This window comes from Mus musculus, chromosome 2 (assembly GCF_000001635.26).
Source record: "Mus musculus strain C57BL/6J chromosome 2, GRCm38.p6 C57BL/6J".
NCBI lineage: Eukaryota > Metazoa > Chordata > Mammalia > Rodentia > Muridae > Mus > Mus musculus.
In genome coordinates this window covers 104,661,391-104,682,428 of record NC_000068.7, presented here as the reverse complement: position 1 = coordinate 104,682,428, position 21,038 = coordinate 104,661,391, and the positions used below count along the sequence as shown (strand labels likewise).

At 43.7% G+C, this 21,038-nt stretch overlaps 2 protein-coding genes across 4 annotated transcripts in view; one reads left to right on the top strand and one right to left on the bottom strand.

The window, feature by feature from the left end:
* Nucleotides 1–15,187, top strand: part of Tcp11l1 (t-complex 11 like 1) — a 44,928-nt gene extending 29,741 nt beyond the window's left edge. Inside the window, exon 10 of one of the 3 annotated variants that reach the window (XM_006499734.4) lies at nucleotides 471–15,187. In XM_006499734.4, the coding sequence (XP_006499797.1) occupies nucleotides 471–673 (203 nt within the window). In that variant the 3' untranslated portion in view covers nucleotides 674–15,187. The remainder of the gene's footprint in view (nucleotides 1–470) is intronic. The other 2 variants (XM_006499735.3, NM_177190.5) reach the window with 2 other exon arrangements.
* Nucleotides 15,188–17,003: 1,816 nt separating this feature from the next.
* Cstf3 (cleavage stimulation factor, 3' pre-RNA, subunit 3) overlaps nucleotides 17,004–21,038 on the bottom strand; it is a 74,942-nt gene continuing 70,907 nt past the window's right edge. Inside the window, exons 18-21 of the mRNA NM_145529.3 lie at nucleotides 18,982–19,135; nucleotides 18,266–18,360; nucleotides 18,072–18,132; nucleotides 17,004–17,712 (exon numbers count right to left, since the gene is read on the bottom strand). Coding sequence (NP_663504.1) covers nucleotides 17,510–17,712; nucleotides 18,072–18,132; nucleotides 18,266–18,360; nucleotides 18,982–19,135 — 513 coding nt within the window. The 3' untranslated portion in view covers nucleotides 17,004–17,509. The remainder of the gene's footprint in view (nucleotides 17,713–18,071; nucleotides 18,133–18,265; nucleotides 18,361–18,981; nucleotides 19,136–21,038) is intronic.

Below are 21,038 nucleotides of genomic sequence, written 5' to 3'. Positions count from 1 at the left end.
ATTTTATGTATTTATTGAGACGAGGGCTCTATGTAGGTCTGGCTGGTCTTGAACTCATGGAGATCCATCTATCTCTGCTGGGATGAAAGGCATGTATTGTGTATGTGTGTGTGTGTGTGTGTGTCTGTAGTCCAGTGTTCTTAAGGCTGAGCCGTGTCTCCAGCCCCGCCCCCACATTTGAACTTGTTCTTGCTTTTATTTTCTTTCTCTGTGCATGTGTGCCCTGTGGCAGTGGCCAGTGTGGCCTCAGTGGCATGATCCTCTTTAGAGCAGAGCATGCTGCCGCAGACTCCTTGTGTGCACGTATGTGTTCTTCCCCTCAGAAGTGCAAAGTTGTACCGATCTGATCTGGGGGGTGACGAGGAAAGACTTCCCCGAGAAAGAGATGACTCCCTTAACTGAAACCTAACCAGACATGAATAAAGTCACCCTGAAGAGACAACCCTGATTACTCTTCCCTTTCGCCACAGAGTCCCGCATTTTCACCTTCTTGGAGACATACCTTGCCTCTGGTCATCAGAAGCCCCTGCCTACTGTGCCTGGGGGATTGGGTCCCATTCAGAAAGAGCTGGAAGAAGTTGCTGTGAAATTTGTGCGCCTGGTCAACTATAACAAGATGGTGTTCTGTCCCTACTACGATGCAATCCTTAGTAAGCTCCTCCTCCGCTCCTGAGGCGCGCAGCTGCCACAGCAGCTCTCATCTCCTGAGACCCCGCTCGCTCGCCCTCGCAGTGCTGTGCCGGGCTTCGGAGAATGGCGGCCTACGGTACATTCCTGATTAATAGCGCTGATTCCACGGGACTGAAGGATGCACTGGATTCTGTTTTGAGGACCGTATGTATGAGTGCAAGTTTACAAACCTAAGGAGCTTTGGTTCTCTTGAGTAGGAGCTCAGAGCCTTCAACAGTTGGCTGCCTCTGTCTCAGCCTCTGCCTCCTCAGATTGGAGGAGCCGCTTCTCCCAAGAAACCCGAGACAGTTGTCTCTCAAAAGTCATTCTTTCTCAGATGCTCTGTGCCCGCATCATAAGCCAAGATTTGTCCTCTTGTCCCGTTTACAGCCTCCCTCGCACTACTCTTCCTGTGGGTGCTTTATGGCAGGGCTGTCTATAGCCTTACAGGGTCCTAACCGGCTCCTGCCCACTCTACCCATTGATTGCTTCCTGGGTCTGGCCTAACAGTGTTCCAGAGCCCTTTAGTCTACAGCAGAGTTACTTAATAATTTATCTTCTATTATTACTGAAACAGCATCTCTATATATACTCCCCTGGCTGGTATGGAACTTGCTTATGTAAAACAGGCTGTCCCAGACTTCCAATCCTCCTGCCTCTGCCTTACAAACGCTAGGGTTACAGGCCTCTGCCACCATACCCAATGGATAGAACTTGATTTTTAAAAGCTTGTTTTGTCAACTTGTATGTAGTACAGTGGCCAGTGATCGCCTAGCCTGCACGAGGCCCCGGGGTTGATCTCCCGCATCTAAACAACAAAGGATGTACACACACACACACACACACACACACACCTGTATTAAGAAGCCATAAGCCCCTGGAGCTTCCGTTTTAAAAGGTAGAAGAATTGTTTGTGCCCAGGAGCTCAGGAGCAGCTTAGGAACCAGAGATTCCAACTTAAACTCAGGTGTGGTGGTGCACACCTTTAGTCCCAGTACTTGGAAGGCAGAGGGAGGTGAATCTCTGAGTTCTAGACCAGTTTGGTCAATAGAAGGAGGAGTTCCAGGCCAGCTAGGGATACACAGAGAAACCCCGTCTCACAAAACGAAATAGAAACGCTGTTCTTTCTACAGCAGTATTCCTGAGCCTTGACTGTGGCAGTTAAAGCTGATGAAGCCAGGCACGGGGACATGCCATAGCTGGTCTTTGCTACTTTGTGGGTTCTTCTATTTCCCACCCTTTATCCTCCCCTCCGCTTCTCCCCCTAACACTAGAGAGGAGAAAAATAAGGATTGGGCGGGCCCCTAAATTTAATCTTTCTTTTGTTTTCTTTTGACTGTGGCTACTAACAGACCACAACCGTTCTCCATCTTCCTTTAATGACCAGCAGCCACCCACCCTGCCTCTTGGTGCCCCAGTGTTTATATACCTTCTGAAAAGTTCCCAGAATTCCAAACACCACGGTTATAGACTTAACTTTCGTGAGATAACTTTCCAATTCTTAGAAACTGGGTTTAAACCTTTTGAAGTGGCCATTCTGAGTGCCAGGATTTTTATGAAATGATAGTTTTATTAGCTCCTGTGTCCACCAAACCTTCTATTTCAATATCATTTAATTGCCATTTTAATTTTGGCTTCTGATCATTAACAGCTGTTTGCCAGAACATATATTTTCCAGGACTTCCAAACCCTCCTGTTCATTGTACTGGAATAGTCTTTGATGTAGGGAAACTAACAGCAGAGCGTCCTGTCACCTGTGTTAAATTGTATCTCTTTTCACATAGGCTGGAATTTTAACTTCTATTTTGAAATCTGATCTATAATTCCTGGATGCACAATGAATCTTTGGGAGGTCAAACCTCGCCTTTGCAAGACCCTCTCTACCGTTCCTGATGGCAAAGGACCGTAAACTCCAGTAGTTGCTATGTAACACTTGAGTTTTTCAGGAGAGTGAGAGGTTTGCCTGTGGCCTTTTCTAGAGCAGCACTGCCTACAGTACTGCTTAGTGAACATCTAATGCCTAGTGGAGGTTTCTTTGCTCAGCATGCTGCCCCTTAGCTGAGATGGCTTGTCATTTCTGCTGCCAGACCCCAAAGGCCCTTTCCCAACTGTAAGAATATTCCCACCTTGGATATCTCTTTTGGATCTGCATTTCTGAACCCTGTGGCAGCTTTTGCCACCTTGCTTATACACCCTGGGACGTGTAGGCCTTCTTTCTGCTTGAGATTTAAGAAAACCATTGCCCCTAGAAACTGCTCGCTCTGCTTCCCAGTGCAAAGTACTGTATTTCTCAAAGTTAATGGACTGGCCATTATGAGATCTGAGGCTTTTGGTTTGGTCACAGTCTCTGCAAATGACCGTATTTACCACAGTTGAAGCACAGGGCATTTTGATTATTGGAGACCACTAGCTAGAGCTTGACCTATCAACATGCTGTACATTAGAACCAATATGGGTCATATCCCTTATCAGTTCATCCTCAGGCACTGCCCATGTCTTTAATGGTCTACTGTAGCTTTTGTTTATTTTTGCTACTTTGTGTGGGATCTGTGTGGGTTCTTTCTCCAAACGGTATCTTCTCTGGCTAGGAGCAGCTTCTCCGACTCACCCTCCTCTCCAGCCCTACTCAGTCTTCTCTCTTCTGCATCACCTGTCTTCTGTGATCTTTCTCTTTCCCTCTACTCCCATTCTCTCTCTCCAATCCTACTCCTGTCTCCTGGACTCCTTCCCAGCCTTTGCTGGCTTTTTATATCCTCTTCTGTTCCCAGAAGTACAGGAGGACACCAACACTAACAGCCAAGCAGTTCTAACAGGTAAGCATTCCCAGAGAGCAGTTGACTAGCGGGGGATCCTTTAAAGGGCCAGGCACACAAAAGAAATCATATTATTTCCCCTCTTTGTTTTAGCTACTAATTATGCAGTTTTGAAGCTGTTTCTCCATTCTTTCCAATGTCTTTCCCAGGGTTCTCAGGTATCTGATGTGATCTTTCTGTTGATTCCTCAGGAGCATACGCACAACTGAGTGAGGTAAAAACCTAACAGCGATGCTTCTCTTTCCTGTAATGTGGATACCGCTTCTTGAACATTTTATGCTCCTGGACTATCTCATCTTCTAGCATCTTGTGTTCTGGAGTCCCTCACTGAAGTCTCTAAACCTCTGCCCTTGTTCTATGAGCTTTTGGCTTGCAGCCCCAACTTGGGCATGCAAGATGCAGTATTCAGTATGGTCTGTCTTAAGTCCTGCTCATAGGCCTGCTGCTGCTCTGCCCTGTGGTTGGCTCTGCATTGCAGGAGGCCAGAGTCCTGCTCATAGGCCTGTCAGTGGTTGGGAGCTGAGTGTTTCTTGCCCAGGCTTCTCTGGCTGGCAGGGGAAGGCAGTGACTTGTCAGGCTCTCCTTCTTTGCTCTTTTTAGGGTCAGTGGCCAAGGTTTTCAGAAGACCTCTCCTCAATTCACAGCTTTTCATTTCCTGTGGAAATATAAACAAATTTGTGTCTCCAATGCAAACCCTTCACTGACTTCCTTCCATTCTGATTTTACTACATCCTTAGAGTGTATAGGCTGACTTAATGCCACAGTTTTTTTTCTATAACTCAGTGTCTCTCAGCTGCTATTATTCCTTTCTTACTTTCAGAAAATGTAAAGTTAACAGAGCACTGTTTAATCCATCCCTGAGTCTTTATTCTTCCTCTTAGTTTTATAAGCATTTCTTTTAAAGTACAATTAAATCTTTCTACAACTGCTTGTTCTGTAGAATTTTGTGGTAGACCTGTAAAGTACTTTATATTATAATGTGTAAAGAATTGCTTCGTCTTACTGGAAACATATGTGGGGTATTGTTTGTCTTAATTCCTCCAGGTATCCCCACAATAGCCATTCCTTCCAGTGTATGTGTAATTGCAGAATCAGCTCTTTCAGAACTCAAAGCAGCTGTCCATTGAAACCCTGTGTATGATATGGTATGATGTGATGTACAAACTTTAGTTTTCTTTTCTTTTTTAAAGATCTATTTATTATTATACATAAGTACACTGTAGCTGACTTTAGACGTACCAGAAGAGGGTGTCAGATCTCAGTATGGGTGGTTGTGAGTCACCATATGGTTGCTGGGATTTGAACTCTAAGCAAGACTTCAAAAAGCAAGTTCACAGTGGAACTACTTACTCTTTGTTCACGTCCTCCTGTACTTTGTGCACACACTGAAATCTGACCATATCCCTAGATCACAAGATCCAGGAACTCAGACCTAGGCTAGAATGAAATGCCTTCTTTGATCATTAACTTGTCCCAAGCCTGTTCTTTTCTCCCAATTATGTGCTTGTAATTCATGAAAGCTCCTATTCCAACCCATGCAGCCCTCACGATCCTACAAGGGAAGGGGCACATTCTACTCTTAGTTCTAAGTTATTATATCTTTTTGGCAAAACAACTTAAACCATTTCCTTAAATTTTCTATCAACTATTCAACTTCTTAAAGCTATTTAAGTCATGAATTCCACAAAGTTATTAATTCATATAAAATATGTTATGAAAGTTCATCTTCATATTGATCTGCAGAAAAATTGCCCAGTAGAGTGGGTAGTCGCCCAAGAAGCAATCACACCAGACTGTGGACAGTGAGGGTCTCCTCACGCCCATTCACACCATGCTAGATACAGGAGGAGCACAGCAATGACAAGCATGAGGAGGCACAGTGGCAGCAAGAAGCAATCCAGAGACAGAACCCCCTCCCCCCCCCCCCCCCCCGGGGCTGTGCCTCTGCAGGAAGCTCACTTGCCTGATGCAGTTCCTCCTGCATGGCAGGAGGGCCATTGCTCTATCCATACGGGCTTGGTCAGCCATTTTAAGGGCAGAAACGTAGGGGTGTTGGTATAACATCAGCAGTGCCTCCTTTCCCCCACCCCTGCCCCAAAACAAACCTTACAAATTTAGAAACTCAATCCATGTAATGTCTGGTTTTGGATAACCTGCGTAGTCTATGGTTCTTTTTTGTTTCTCTCTCTCTCTCTCTCTCTCTCTCTCTCTCTCTCTCTCTCTCTCTCTGTTTTTGGAGACCGGGTTTCTCTGTGTAGCCCTGACTATCCTGGAACTCACTCTGTAGACCAGGCTGGCCTCGAACTCCCAAGCACCACCACACTCGGTATAGTCTGTGATTCTTTTTTTTTTTTTCTTTATTAGATATTTTCTTTATTCACATTTCAAATGCCATGCCAAAAGTTTCCTATACCCTCCCCCCTCCCTGCTCCCCTACCCACCCACTCCCACTTCTTGGCCCTGGCGTTTCCCTGTACTGGGGCATATAAAGTTTGCAAGACCTAGGGGCCTCTCTTCCCAATGATGGCTGACTAGGCCATCTTCTGCTACATATGCAGCTAGAGACACGAGCTCTCAGGGTACTGGTTAGTTCATATTGTTGTTCTACCTATAGGGTTGCAGACCCCTTCAGCTCCTTGGGTGCTTTCTCTAGCTCCTCCATTGGGGGCCCTGTGATCCATCCAATAGCTGAATGTGAGCATCCACTTCTTTTTTTTTTTTTTTTTAAGATTTATTTATTTTATTTATATGAGTACACCAGAAGAGGGCATCAGATCTCATTTCAGATGGTTGTGAGCCACCATGTGGTTGCTGGGACTTGAACTCAGGACCTCTGGAAGAGCAGTCAGTGCTCTTAAGCACTGAGCCATCTCTCCAGCCCGAGCATCTGCTTCTGTATTTGCCAGGCACTGGCATAGCCTCACAAGAGACAGCTATATCAGGATCCTTTCAGCAAAATCTTGCTGGCATATGCAATAGTGTCTGGGTTTGGGGGCTGATTATGGGATGGATCCCAGGGTGGGGTAGTCTCTGGATTGTCCATCCTTTCATCTTAGCTCCAAACTTTGTCTCTGTAACTCCTTCCATGGGCATTTTGTTCCCTATTCTAAGGAGGAATCAAGTATCCACACGTTGGTCTTCCTTCTTCTTGAATTTCTTGTGTTTTGCAAATTGTATCTTGATAACATTTTTCAACATCTTCCCCAGAAGCATCTTCCACTTGACCCATTATTTGAGGAATTGTCTCTGATATTGAGGGGATATTAATCTGAGTTCTGTTTCTCACTGCTCTAATAAATCTCATTCCCATAAATTTATTGTTATGTCAGTCACATAAGGCCCTAACTTTCCTATTTGATTTTCTGGCCCTACACATTTAACCCATCACACAATTTGTTTTATCTGAGATAACTTCCCAATTTCTAGAAACTGGGTATAAATCTGTTGAAGTGGCCATTCTGAGTGGCAGGGTTTTTTGTGAAATGATTGTTGGGGTTTTGTGCACTTTGTATTCAGAAGCTGAATTGACCTGGCCCGTGTGTCAGTCAGTGGGGTCTGCAAGGGAAAGAGTGGGGATAGAGGGGCAAGAGATGTGAAGAATGGAGACAAGACAGGTTATTTCAAGCCGGGCATGGTGGCGCACACCTTTAATCCCAGCCCTTGGGAGGCAGAGGCAGGTGGATTTCTGAGTTCGAGGCCAGCCTGGTCTACAAAGTGAGTTCCAGGACAGCCAGGGCTACACAGAGAAACCCTGTCTCGGGGGGGGGGGGGGGAAGACAGGCTATTTCAAGTCTCGTTTATTGAAAGGCAACTATGGGTGTATAAGCGCAGCTGGGGAGTGCCGCTGGAGACACGGAACCACAAGTCCAGGATGTGCAGGAGAAAAACAGGGTGTTACCAGAGTGTGTTTAGCTGTGGTGGGCTGCTTGCAAAAACATGATAGGAAGACAAGTCTCTTGTCAGGGTGGAACGTCAGGGTGGAAAAGTACTAATCTGTAAGTAAATAACCCAAGATGGATGCAGAGATGATAGCCACTTTCTGCTAAGAGTCGGCTCCCAACACTGAATTCTGAGACCCTAACCAGACTGTAACCTGACATTGGGGCACTGTATCAATGTACTGTAAGTAATGCTCCCTGATAATCCCCTGTTGGTTGGGGCTTGTGACTGGGCAGAATGGAGGTCAGGACTGAGAGTTGAGTATGAGCTCTTGAGAGAGAAGCCGGAGGTAAGAGTCACCATTACATGGGATGGACCATAAGAAGCCTGTGGCCAAGAGAAGTGAGTCCTGAGGAAGGGCTGGTGGAGCAGAAGCAGCCTGAGACACACCAGGTTGGCAGGTGATTGGCATTTGTGTGGGTTTTACAAGTGGAAGGGTTAGAATAGCTCAATGTGCCCAGCATAATGCCTACAACTTATTAATAAAGTATAATGTTTTTGTGTTGTTTACTTGAGAATGCATGGGCAAGAAGTGAGGTAGAAACTACCAATAGATGCTACGGAGTAAAAGGGGGTGTAATAATACTCCAGAAAATGATAGCATTTAATAAATGGTTGTTACATCAGCTACTGTATCCACAAAATCTAGTTCAATGTCATTCACTTGCAACTTTAATTTTGGCCTCTGATTATTAACTGTTTGCCAGACACATTTTTCAGTACTTCCAAATGCTCCTGATCTTTTTACTGGATTGGCCTTGCCTTTGATTTAAGGAAACATTAACAGGTGAACACTCCTATCACCTGTGTTAAATTGCATTTTTCTTTTTACATAAGCCATTCTTTTAATTTCTCCTTTGAAATATACAGTGAATCCTTGGGAGGTCAACTGCTTCTGAATACCATTTCTACTGTCCTTGAGGGCAATGACCACACACTCCAGTAGCTACTTTATAACATTGAATTTTGGGGATAGTGTGAGATGTTTATCTCCGGCCAGCTTTAAAGCAACACTGTCTGCAGTATCATGCATTAGATTTGCAGTACTTAGTTGAGGTTTTTCTGCCTGCTTGTTAATCTTTGGCTGATAAGAGGCAAACAGATCATACTTTTTGCTGCAGGGCCATGACCTAGGCCCCTCCATTTTGTTTCCCAATGGCAAAAAGTCGCTCTGTATCTCTCTCTTGGCCCTATACTCATTTGTTCAGGGGCAACCCTTGCCGTATCACCTGCACACTCCTGGAAATCTAGGCCTTTCTTGTCTTTAGAAAAACTGTTGCCTTTAGAGATGCCTTGTTTAGAAATTTGTTTCAAATGTCCACATTTTCCACAATTAAAGCACAGAACCTTTTAAATTAAAGCACCAAAGACCTCTAGCTATAGCTTGACCTATTAGATTGGCATGGTACATGTGAAAACCAACATCATTTATATTCTTTATGCATTTGTCCATGGGCCCGTGCCTTCAGTGGTCTTCTCCTGTCTACTGACAATATCTTCTCTTGCTCAGTCTCCTCTCTAGCCCTACTCCGTCTTTCTTCCTACATCACGTGTCTTCTCTGACTCTTCTCTCTCACCCTACTTTTCTCCTCTCTCTCCTATCCTACTACAGTGTGTCCTGGACCCTATTCCTCTTCTGCCAGCCTTTGCTGGCTTTTTATTTCCTCTCCTGTTCCCACAAGACCAAGAGGAAACCAACACTAAAGGTCATAGGGTTAAGCACTAAGTATTTTCAGAGTCAGTTGACTAGCCATGGGGGATCCTTTAAGGGGCCAGGCACGCACATCATTCTACAGTTTCTATCAACACCTACTTTGCAAGCCTTCACCTAGCAACTGATCTTTTACTGTATTCATTCTGCTCGCTCTATTTTGCTGTTCAATATTCATGATTTTTCCCCCTCTACCATGTTAATCATTGCAACTGCAGACCAGTGTCTAGTACAGCTATTACCAATACCTTCCAATCTTGGGGAATAATTTTTTTTTTTTAGTAGCTCAGTTATTTAGGAATTGTTTTGCATCCCATATGAAATCATAGCCTTTTTAAATGCCTTAGATCTATCATTTCTATAGGATACCATCCTATCTTGTCATAACCTTGTTCTATAACATTAGCAGGCACATGCTGTATGACTACTTAGAAATTTGATGATCTCATAACCCTGGGCCACTCCTCCTATAACTCTGGAAGCACTGTTGGTTTGGCATCAGCCCTTTGTTTTGATCGGGTGATTATCAGGTTGTCTTCCTGCTTTTTCAGCTTTTCTCTGAGCAGACTGCCCCTCAGCACAGTTTTTCCTTCGTCTCTCCTGTGTGAAACTCATTCTCATGCTCACTCCCTGGGACTGAGCCTTTTTGTTTTCTTCCCCAGTGCTCCTTGCTTCTGAAGTGCTTCTCCTTCCACCTGCAACCTCTCCCATTGCACTGCCAACTCTGCCACCCATTCAGAAACAAAAGAGCAGAGTGACCTCCTCTCCCCCACGGTTGCCCCCCATTTCAGCTGTTTTTGTTTCTCATGGCTCTCTATGTCCACTTGCAATTATTCTAACTACTTAGCCATTCTTTCAAAATTTTTGAAACAAAATATATGAAAACAAAACAAAACAAAACACTAACGATCCTCTCTGGGAGCAGAGTGGTGGATATTCCAGTGGTAGTAACCACAATAAATTATTTGCTGGCCCCTTGTGTGTGGGGGGGGAAATCTATTCCTTCACTCCATCTAGTTTATAGCATTTGGAATCAAATTTCCCATTTTTTTAAAAACATAATCCCTTGTTGGGTGCCACTTATAGCTGGTCTTTGCTACTTTGTGGCTTCTTTTTACCTCCCTTCATTCCCCCTTTCCCAATTCTCCCCCTAACACTAGATAGGAAAGAAGAAAGGATAGAGGGAAGAGAGATCCCTGAATTTATTTTTTTCTTTGTCCATGACAACTTACAAACTGTAACTATCCTCCTTAAATGACCAGCAAACACCTACCCCACCTCTCCAGGCCCTAGCATTTATTTACCCTTTGAAAAGTTCCCAGAATCCAAATATCACACAGTCATAGAAACTATCTGCAGCTGGCAAAACCATGCCTCTGCTAGAGCAAGATAGTCAGCTGCTGTGGACAGTCTGAAGCAGCCTCATATCCCCACACCAGGGATTAAATGAAAGCACATCCTTATAATACTAATACTAATACTAATAAAGCCAAATTCCAGAATTTTCATAAAGGCCACCACAATATACTTGTAATCTTAGTTCTTGGGAGGTTGACACAGTGGAATTGCAAGTTGCAGAGTAGCCTGGACTATATATAGTGACAGCCTCAATCAAAAGCAGGACAACAGTGACCTATGAGGTCTAAAGAAATCAAATTATTTGAATCTTATTATAACCCAAAAGAAGAGAAATAATTTACACAGATATGCTGATGGAATTCTAATTCAGAAATTAGATTTGTGTTTCATGTAAAATAGCTCAACCCTACTAATCTTGATAAATAAGAAAAGTCCTCAGTATTTGAGCAGAATTGATAAGGAACTTGAGTGGTCAGAATTGATAAGGAACTTGAGTGGTCAGAATTGATAAGGAACTTGAGTGGTCAGAATTGATAAGGAACTTGAGTGGTCAGAATTGATAAGGAACTTGAGTGGTCAGAATTGATAAGGAACTTGAGTGGTCAGAATTTCTGACACATTGTATGACCATGAGAGTACTTTGGATATGATACAGATGACTTTTTTAAAAATTATATATATGAATGCATGTATTTTAGACAAGACCATTGTGGTAGAAGCAGAGCTATGAAGGTAGAGTGATCTCCAGCTGGATTCCCCAGAGACCAGAGACAAAAGGAACATTCACTCTGAAAACTGTCCAGTAATACCTGGCTCCCAGGTGAGCCCAGCCCAGGGGGTGTGCGAATACTTGAACTCAACACTTCATGGGCTGAGGCAGAAGACTAGCCTGGGTTACAAAGCAAGACCCTGTAAAAAGGTTATTAATATTGTCTAGATATTAATACTGGAAATTAATATGTTGGCAGTTATTCTGTAACCAGCTAGTTCTCCAAATAACCACACAGAGACCTTTTAGTTTTTGTTTTTTTGAGACAGGGTTTCTCTGTATAGCCCTGGCTGTCCTGGCACTCACTCTGTAGACCAGGCTGGCCTCGAACTCAGAAATCTGCCTGCCTCTGCCTCCCAAATGCTGAGATTAAAGGCGTGCGCCATCACGCCTGGCTGATCTTTTAGTATTTCAAAACTTAGGACTATTTAGGCAGACCCACAACTAGCTTGTCTAAGTTAGCCCAACCACCTAGCCCCATTCCACCACATGGCTAGCTATACCGTCTAGGCCTGTAGTCAGTCATATCTGTTTCCTCCCCTATCTCCTGGTGAAAGGCCTCCCTCTTTCTTCTTCCCAGAGTTCCTTTCTCCTTCCCAGGAAGTCCTGCCTTCCTCTTTCTGCCAATCACAAGCTTGAGCCTTTTATTGACCAGTTAACTTGGGGAGCAAGGTTTGCACAACAAAAGCCGGTGTACACGAAAATTTAGTAGTATTGGGGCAACTAGACCCCGGGGTAAAGAATTTTACATAGTCAAACATTTTAACATATTTAAATTACATAGCAGCTCCAGACCAACCCAACAAGACCCCACCCAAAAGTAAATAAATAAAATAATGACCGGCTGTTTGAGGATGATTTCTTCAAATATATGCTACAAATTTCTCTATTGCTGAATTCTGTTTCCAAGAAAAAGAATGTGCTGAGTGTAGTGGTGTATGCCTTTAAACCCAGAACTCTGGCGGCAGGAGCACATCGTCTCCACGAGTTCATGGCCAGGTTGGTCTGGATACTGATTTCCAGGGGTGATGCATCCTGAGACCAGCCTCTCTGTAGCTCCAGCGGTCCTAGAACTCTGTAGACCAGGCTGGCCTCAGACTCAGAGGTTCACCTCCCTCCACCTCAAGGCTTGCACCACTGAGCCTGTCTAGAAAGTCATGAAAGTGTAGCCAGTCTGCTAACACCAGAAACACCAGAACCTGGGAGGTGGAGGTAAGAGGACTAGGAGTTCAAGGCCAGCCGTGGCTACTAGCAAGTCTGAGGCCAGTTTGGGCTAAATGAGACCTTTTCTCAAAATATCAAAAGAAAACAACAGGCTGAAGGTCAGATCATCTTTCTTTCCCCAATAAGAAGGACAGAGGGTAATTAGATAGCCTTTGAGGTGTTGATCAGTGGTAGAGTGCTTGCCTACATGTGCAAGACCCCAAATCATTAGTAATGACATAGACTTCTGAACAAGAGGCAGAAAGATCTTGAAAACTACCTAAAGGCTTCGGCAATGCTTCCTGTGTGACCAGGACGCCCCATTTCAGTATGAGTCATTGTTTGCTGTAGCCTTCTGCTCAGGGATGGGTGGTAGTTGTGGTGTCTGCAGGAGAGTTAAAGCCACATTCATGCTTGCTGTGGAGGAGGCACCTTGCTGTGCAGAGGTAAGAAGCAAGAGGGAAGACTTTGCAAGTGCGGGCAGCAGGTCCAGCGCTACTAGAACATGCCTTGCTTTGGGTGCTTTTTAAGGTGCCAGCAGTCCCCAGATTTTTTTTTTTAAGATTATTTTATGTGTGCAGGTGTCTTGCCTGAGTCTATGTCTGTGCATCATATGCATGCAGTGCCCTAAGAGGCCAGAAGGGGGCATAGATTCCTTGGACCCAGAGTTTGTTAGTTGTTTTGTGGGTCTGGGAATTAAACCTGGGTCCCTGGAAGAGCAGTCGATGCTCAGTGACCACTGAACCATCTGTAGCTCAGCCCGGGGTTTGTACAGAGGAGTTGGATTTGTTTGTAGGGACTCAGGCAGAAATGGTGAGATATTACTAAAGGGACTTACTTTCCATTTGTTTTGTTTTGTTCAGACAGGGTTTTCTATGTAGACCAGACTGTCCTTGAAGTCACAGAGATCTGCCTGGCACTGTGCTGGGATTAAAGGCATGTACCACCACTGCCTGGGTTGTTTGTTTGTTTGTTTGTTTAAAAGTGATTTCTAATCTATAATATATACCAAACTGGGTTTGGGTGGGGAGCTGAATTCAATTTAAATTCCCTGTAATCTCAGCATTTGGGAAGCTGAGGCAAGAACATTGCAAGTTAGATACCAGCAGAGAGAGGAGCGAGAAAATGGGGAGAGAAGGGGGGAGGGAGGGGAAGGGAGAAAAGGGAGAGGAGAGAGAAAGAGTTCAAAATGTACCTTCCTGTCTCAGGTTGCAGTACCTGGGTTCACTGTAATGGCAGGGTGGCTGCATTTAGGTGGCAGTACTTTTAGAGAGTAAAACCTCGTCTTTTATTGTGTATTCAATGAAGCTGCTTCCGGAACGGCTCCTGTAGGGCAGAGATCACTGACATCTGTCCTTATTCAGGCTGAGATGCCTCAGAACTTGGAGGCAGGAGTGTTTGCCTGATTCGTCCTGTTTATACTCCCCTCCAAGGATCCTTCCCGATGCAGCAGGTGCGGGCGGCCCCACTTCCATAGCTTTCTAAGGTTAATAACAGCTTTCTCCGTTCCGGCCTAAGCTGCTGGAATTGAGACTGGGCAACATAATTTATTTATTTATTTGTTTACCTATCTATTTATCTATTTAGGTTTTTCAAGACAGGGTTTCTCTGTGTAGCCCTGGCTGTCCTGGAACTCTCTGTAGACCAGGCTGGCCTTAAACTCAGAAATCTGCCTGCCTCTGCCTCCCAATACTGGGATTAAAGGCGTGCGCCACCACTGCCGGCCAATTTTTAATTTTGATGTGTAAACAAAGACATTCACAGACTTCAAGCTCAGCACCTCTCGAGCAAGTTTTGTTGGGAGCCCAGGAGGTGTGATTCATTGTCATGGTAGTCACTGAATCATTTGTTTTGTGAAAGTAACTTAACTAATTTTCTTTCTGAGAATCTCATCGGATCAACAGTGAAAGCCAAACAAGTCCTCTTAGGTCATTTATTCAAGGAAGATTCCCTGCTTGCTTGTGGGTTGTATGATGTAGCTCAGTGGTAGAATTCTCTTCTACCAGCATGGGGTCCCAACCCCCTCCCCCCACCCACTCATGCATGAATACACATGTGCACTTCTCCAGGACAAAATATCCTTTGGAGTATAATTATTCTCTGGAAATGACATTTCACTTGACTTCCCAACAGGATTATGGAAATGTATCTTTTTGTGAATCTATTTAGCTGGTGCTTCAAGCCACAGTTTGAATCTCATTTTTGTTTGTTTGTTTGTTTGTTTGTTTTTTGTTTTTGTTTTGTTTTGGTTTTTTTTTGAGACAGGGTTTCTCTGTATAGCCCTGGCTGTCCTGGAACTCACTCTGTAGACCAGGCTGGTCTTTAACTCGGAGATCATCCTGCCCCTGTCTCCGGAGTGCTCAGACTAAAGGTGTGCACCACTACAGCCTGGCTAGTGTATGAATTTAACCTAACATAGTACCCCATGCTTTGGTTTTGTTTTTGCCATTTTTTGTGTTGTTACTCTCTTTCCTGGGTTTGATCTTTCTTTCTGAACAACAACCCTTTAAGGTCCAGTTAGTCTTCCAGCTTTCCTAGAAATGAGTTAAGAAGAGGTCTATTTCCTTGGTAGCAACCAAGGAGCAAATATAGCGGTTTTGGGGACAAATTTTCCCTCCTTATAACTTGGTTAATTGGTTTTAAATCTCTTAGATGCTCTCTGTTTTGTTCATGAGAAAAATGTACTTAAGTTCCTTTTGAAATATATTTCAAATGAGAATGAGACCTAGTGAGTCCTTGAATAATTTCATACTGATATTGCTTTTAAGAAAGATGAAAGAGCCAGACTTAGTGGCACATGGCTTTAATCCCAGCATTTGGGAGACAGAGGCAGGTGGATTTCTGTGAGTTCAAGGTCTACAGAGTGAGCTCCCTGTCTCAAAAAAAAAAAAAAAAAAAAAATCCCAAAAGATGAAGTAGGGACTGGGGAGATGGCAATTAAGTGAACTGCCTGCTCTTTCAGAGGACCAAAACTCAGTTCCCGACACCTATACCAAGGGCTCATAACTGACTATAACTCCAGTCCAGGGGATATGACAACCTTTTCTTGTGTTCGTGGGCACTACATACATACAGCATACACATGGACACACATAAATAAAAATGAATCGCTAAAAAAAAAAAAAAAAAAAAAAAAAACTTGGAGGGGGCTGGAGAGAGCTTGGTGGCTAAGAGCACTTCTGCTTTTCACAGGGCCAATTTCAGTGCCCACCACCCATATCCAGCAAGTCATGACCACCTGTGATGCCAGTTCCAAGGGACCCAACACCCTCTTATGTGGGGGACCCCCACATATGTGGCATGCATACATAAGAATAAAAAAATTTAAAGAAAAAAATATCTCAATCTCCTTCAGATTGAGAAAATGGCACTCACAGTTTTATAATGTGTATATATCATAATATGCGTAATTTGTTCCCCTTTACTCTTGTTCTGTTTTTTGAGGAAGGTTGTCTCTGTGTAGCCCAGACTGCTCCTGCAGGTCTGTGCGCTCTCCACCCCAGTGCCCTTCATCCCAGGATAACTATGATGGAATAAAGGATGATCTTTAACTCTTGGCCCTCCTGCCTTCACCTCCCAAATTCTAGGATTACAGACAAGTGATTTAGGGAAGCCCTCAACCTACTTTACTTTAGCCTCAGTTCCTAATTTGCCTCTTAAAAATGTTTCTTATGGGCTTAGCAGTTAAGAGCACTGGCTGCTTTCAGAGGTTCTGAGTTCAGTTCCCAGCAACCACATGGTGGCTCATAACCATCTGTAGTAGAACCTGATGCCCTCTTCTGGTGTGTCTGAAGATAGCAACAGTGTGCTCACATACATAAAATAAATAAATCTAAAACATATGCTTCCTTTTTTTAAAGATTTATTTATTTATTAATTATATATAAGTACACTGTAGCTGTCTTCAGATATTCCAGAAGAGGGCATCAGATCTCATTATGGATGGTTGTGAGCCACCATGTGGTTGCTGGGATTTGAACTCAGGACCTTCAGAAGAGCAGTCGGTGCTCTTAACCACTGAGCCATCTCGCCAGCCCAAAAATATGCTTCCTTAAGTTACCAAAAACAAAAACAAACAAACAAACAAACAAACAAAAAAACAAAAAACAAACACTCCCAAAGCAAAACAGGAAAGTGCATATAACAGAGTGTACACAGACTAGGACTCCTCATGTTGTTAACATGTACTGAAATGGTAGTAGATGAGTAATATAATGTCTGTAGCAATGATCATACAATCTGAAGAAGAGATGTCAGAGACATACCCAATGAATAAGAGGGCCTGAGGAGCTGAGACTGAATCCCAGCAGTTACATAAAAAGTTAGGCCTGACTTTGCTTGCCTGCAACCTCGGCATTAGGGGCAAACAGGCAGACCCTAGGAATTCTCTGGCCAATCAAAAAACGTCTAGTGAGAAACAGCTTCAAGGGAATGAGAGTTATAGAGGGAGACACCTGACATCCTCTGTTGGCTTCTGTGTGTTTACGTTTGGACGCCCGCTCCCCATGTACACAAACATACAAAGAAACAGGAGGAGGCATGTTTTTGAGGTCCTTTTATTCCTTTCAAAGGACCCTTTTAAAAATTTATAACTACAAAACAGTCGCCATACATTCTGCCATAAATAAAAACAAACAGTAAGGCAGGACTACGTAAGCAAACTGAGAACAAACGTTTTTCAGAAAATGTGAAAATGTTTTACAATCATAAGCCATCCAGTTTTTAAAATAAAACTGTGGAAAACTTACAAATCTTCAAGTGGCACATACAAGACACCCTTGAAAAGGAACAAGATGTGGCGTTGTCATTTTGTACTGTTATTTAAAACCTAATCTTGCTTAGAGGATAGGTCTGCTCCAAATTCAAAATCCACACAGGCTTGGGTTTTTTCTCAAGAACCATATGACAGAGGCACCAATGACAATACAACTTTGTTTCCAAAACCTTGTAACAAAGTGTTGTCTCTTTAAAACATATGACTTAAGAGGCAAAACAGGAGTCCTGGGTAAGAGTTTTTCTCTCAGAGGCAGGTAGGTTTAAGCCGACTCATCGTATTCGCTTCTGCTGCCGTGCTCTGTAAATGTCATGAACAGGGGGGACTACAGCCCCCTTTTCTTCATCTTCGTCTGAATCCTCGTTGGGCCTTTTGACAGCCTTAGTCAGTACAGCACTACTTTCCACTGGGCCGTTGCCTTCCACAGCCAGCTCTGGGGCCCCACCAGTGATGATCCTCACGGCTTCCTCAACAGCTGTTGGGATGGAGCAAAAAGAACATCGCTTACGACGATGCTACTATAGAAGAGTGCTCTGCCCATTCCATAGCCTGTCAGCAAGCATGGAATGGTGTTGCTGCTACTAAGTTACAGCTGCCATTAAAACCGAGAAAATGCTAAGACAGATTAGACAGTGCACCACCACACGTGCCAGGATTCTGATTGTGTGTTACCAGAGTATATGCCCACACTGCAGAAGGCCCAGCTTACTCCAGGCTGTTCCTGCACCTCTGTAGACTGGATACTTGGCTTTAGAGACTTTGCTGAAGAGAACAATCCTTTCTCTCTGGGAAACAATGTAGATTCCGCAGTGAAAATGAGCTTCTGTTACTTACTGTTTGGTATCTTGCATCTTCGGAAAATTTCCATCAGCTCATCCACTTGTACAAAAGGACCCTATCATGACACGAGTACATTTCAGCTCAGTTACCTGACAAGTTCACTGTTGTACCTCCCACTATACAAAAACAACAACAAAAACCCATATAATTACTGCGACCCAGAGAACCAGTGTGTACAATGAACAAACCTGGAAGCAGATAGGAGGTGGGAGCAGTTTCATCAAAACAACAGCGGCAGGAGGCACTGGAAACACTCCACCGGGGACAGGGTGCAAGCCTGGAGCTGAGGGAGAAAGCAGGCATGAAACATGGGCACAGTTTCTATGTGAGAAAGCTGAAGTCAAGTGACCTGCACACAACTTTCTATGTCCCTGCCGCTCCCTTCTGAACACATACAAAGGGCTGTAGTGCTTTAACCAAGTGACCAAATGAAATAGGCCGGACAGGAAATTCAGTGTCAGTCTTAGGTCACTGGGAATCAGACAAGTGACTTCATGTAAAGCCAGCCAGGTCTGCTCTAAAAGACATTTTTGTTTACTACTTTTGAGTTACAGTGTTTAGTAATCCTGTTTGAAGTCACTTGTTCAAAAGCACATTTAATCAAAAGGGTCTTGTTCAAAGAGGACCTAGAGGGGCTACTAACCACTCACAACTGCAGTGAGTTTCCAGTTGGTCGAGTACTCTGCACACTGCAGCATGTGTGAAATGGGCAACTGAGGTCTGCAGTGTTCAGAGGCTTGGGTTGATTGGTTTTTTAAACATTCTTAGTGTTTGCAGTTCAAAGATTACTGTCAACTCACTGTGACCCCAAGTCTAATAGTTAACTTACAGTGGAAAAGGCCAGGTTACTTCCCTCCCACACCTTGGATTGAAATCAAACGAACGTCTGAGTTCTGGATCTTACGTGCTAAATGTCGTGGCTGAAATGGAATCATCTGCTGAGTGTCTGGCTTAGGGTACTCAGGTTTTCTATCCACTTCATCTTTCAGAACAGGCACTATGGAAGGAGCTACAACTGGGTCTGGAATTATAGCAGCTAGCTTAGCACGGGAGACATCCTGAAAATGCAGAACAGAAGAATCCTAAACCTGAAAAGGGTCTTACAGAGCATTGTGCAGTTCCACAATCTTGAGGATACAGTAGGAATAATTGGGTTATAAGCACAGGAAGGATGGAGAAGGAGAAAGGAAATCTCATGATGATAAAGATTGTTCAACACAACAAGGGAAGCCATTCACTTTGAAGGTTGCATTTTAAAAATTTACCTCAACCCCAGCTAAGAATCACTAGACTGTCTCCAGGCAGGATCATTGCAAGATAGATACAAGACTTTGTGAAAAGAGTTGTAAGAATGGCACCAAGAAGAGAGTGGGGTGATGTGAAGGAAAAGGTTTAGACTTGTTTGTTCGAGACAGGGTCTCATTTTGTAGCCCTAGCTGTTCTGGAACTCAGCTGGCCTCAAACTTACAGAGACCAGCCGCCTCTGTCTTCCCACTGCTGGGATTAAAGGCACCTCTCACCATGCCCAGCTAAGATAAAGCTTTGCTTTTTGATACTTTCCTTCCACTGGATTAACATCTCAGTAAAAGCGAAAAGCCTGGGTTAAGTGAGATTCTTGCTTCATGAAAGCCAAGATGGGGATCACTAGCACTGCACTGGCTCACAGCAGTTCGCTAATGCAGTGAACATCCTTCCAATGTACAGGAGAAAAGAAACATATCTTGAACATATATTCTTAGCCAGATTGTATTCACTCTTTGAGGAAATCAGTAACATTCCTAGCATGGACTGGAGCTTAAAAGAAGATCTCACAGCTAATAGGAAGTAGAGAGAGCATTGGGTGTCCACCTTCTCCTTTCAAACCAGCAGGGCCCTCTCCAAGTTATGTCACAGTCACCTTTAACAGGTCCTGTCCATTTCAGTCCTCCAAATCTGCTGGCACACAGTTGGTGACACTGCTATCATGTAGTACAGTGAAACCGCTCGCTGTGGTTAGTGTACAACTTATTACCACCAACTACCACATAGCAGTGCACTCTAGTTCTCCCTAAATACAAAGTAGAAATGGAAATACAGGCTGGAAAACTCATTTAAAAAGTAGCTCTAGTTAGAAATAGTCAACCCCCACCCTTTTTCCAAGATAGGGCACACTATTTATTTAGCTCTGGCAGGCTGGCCTTGAACTTAGAGAAAGTAAGAGACACACATGCCTGTGTCTCAGGAATGCTGGGATAAAGGGGTGTACCATCAAGCCTGGCCATGATCTGTCTTCCAGTCTTTGTAAAATTATATTTGTGTGTGTGCACATGTGCTTGTCAAGAGTCTAAGTTGGTGGAGTTGACTCTCTCTTTCCATCATGTGGGTTCCAGGGGTTGAACTCAAGTCACCAGGCTTGGTGGCAAGTTCCTTGACCTATTAAACCATCTTGCTGTCTCTCTTTATTTTCATTAAACTATTTAAAACCATTTTTATCATAGGAAAAAAGAAGGTCTTTTCTAATAATTCTTAATATGTCTAGTTTTGCACTGAAAAAAAAAAAAAGCCAGTAGAGGTAAAAACTGTTCATTTTTGAACAGTAGAATATGTGTTATAAGGAATCCCTTCAGAACAGGATTATGGGGCTGGCACAGACCGGGAACATCCATCAAAGGAAAGGTCCAAATCTAATTATGTATAATTCTTTTCAAAGTTTTCTTGTCTGGTTCAGAGAGAGAATGAGACTAGGACCAAAAGAAGGCAGCGAGGAAAAGAGTGATGGCTAAGGATCCTCTTGCCAGCTGATTTAAAGGGGCCAACCCAAGAATGGTCTTGGGTTCCATCTTGGCCTTTGTTCATGACAGTGGCACAGAAAAGCCAAGAAACCACGGGCCGATGATTTTGGTACAAGGGCTATTTCTGAGGCCTTAAGAACACTAAGGTTCAGGGACTAAGTTAGTTTCTTTTTTTTTGTTTTTGAGACAG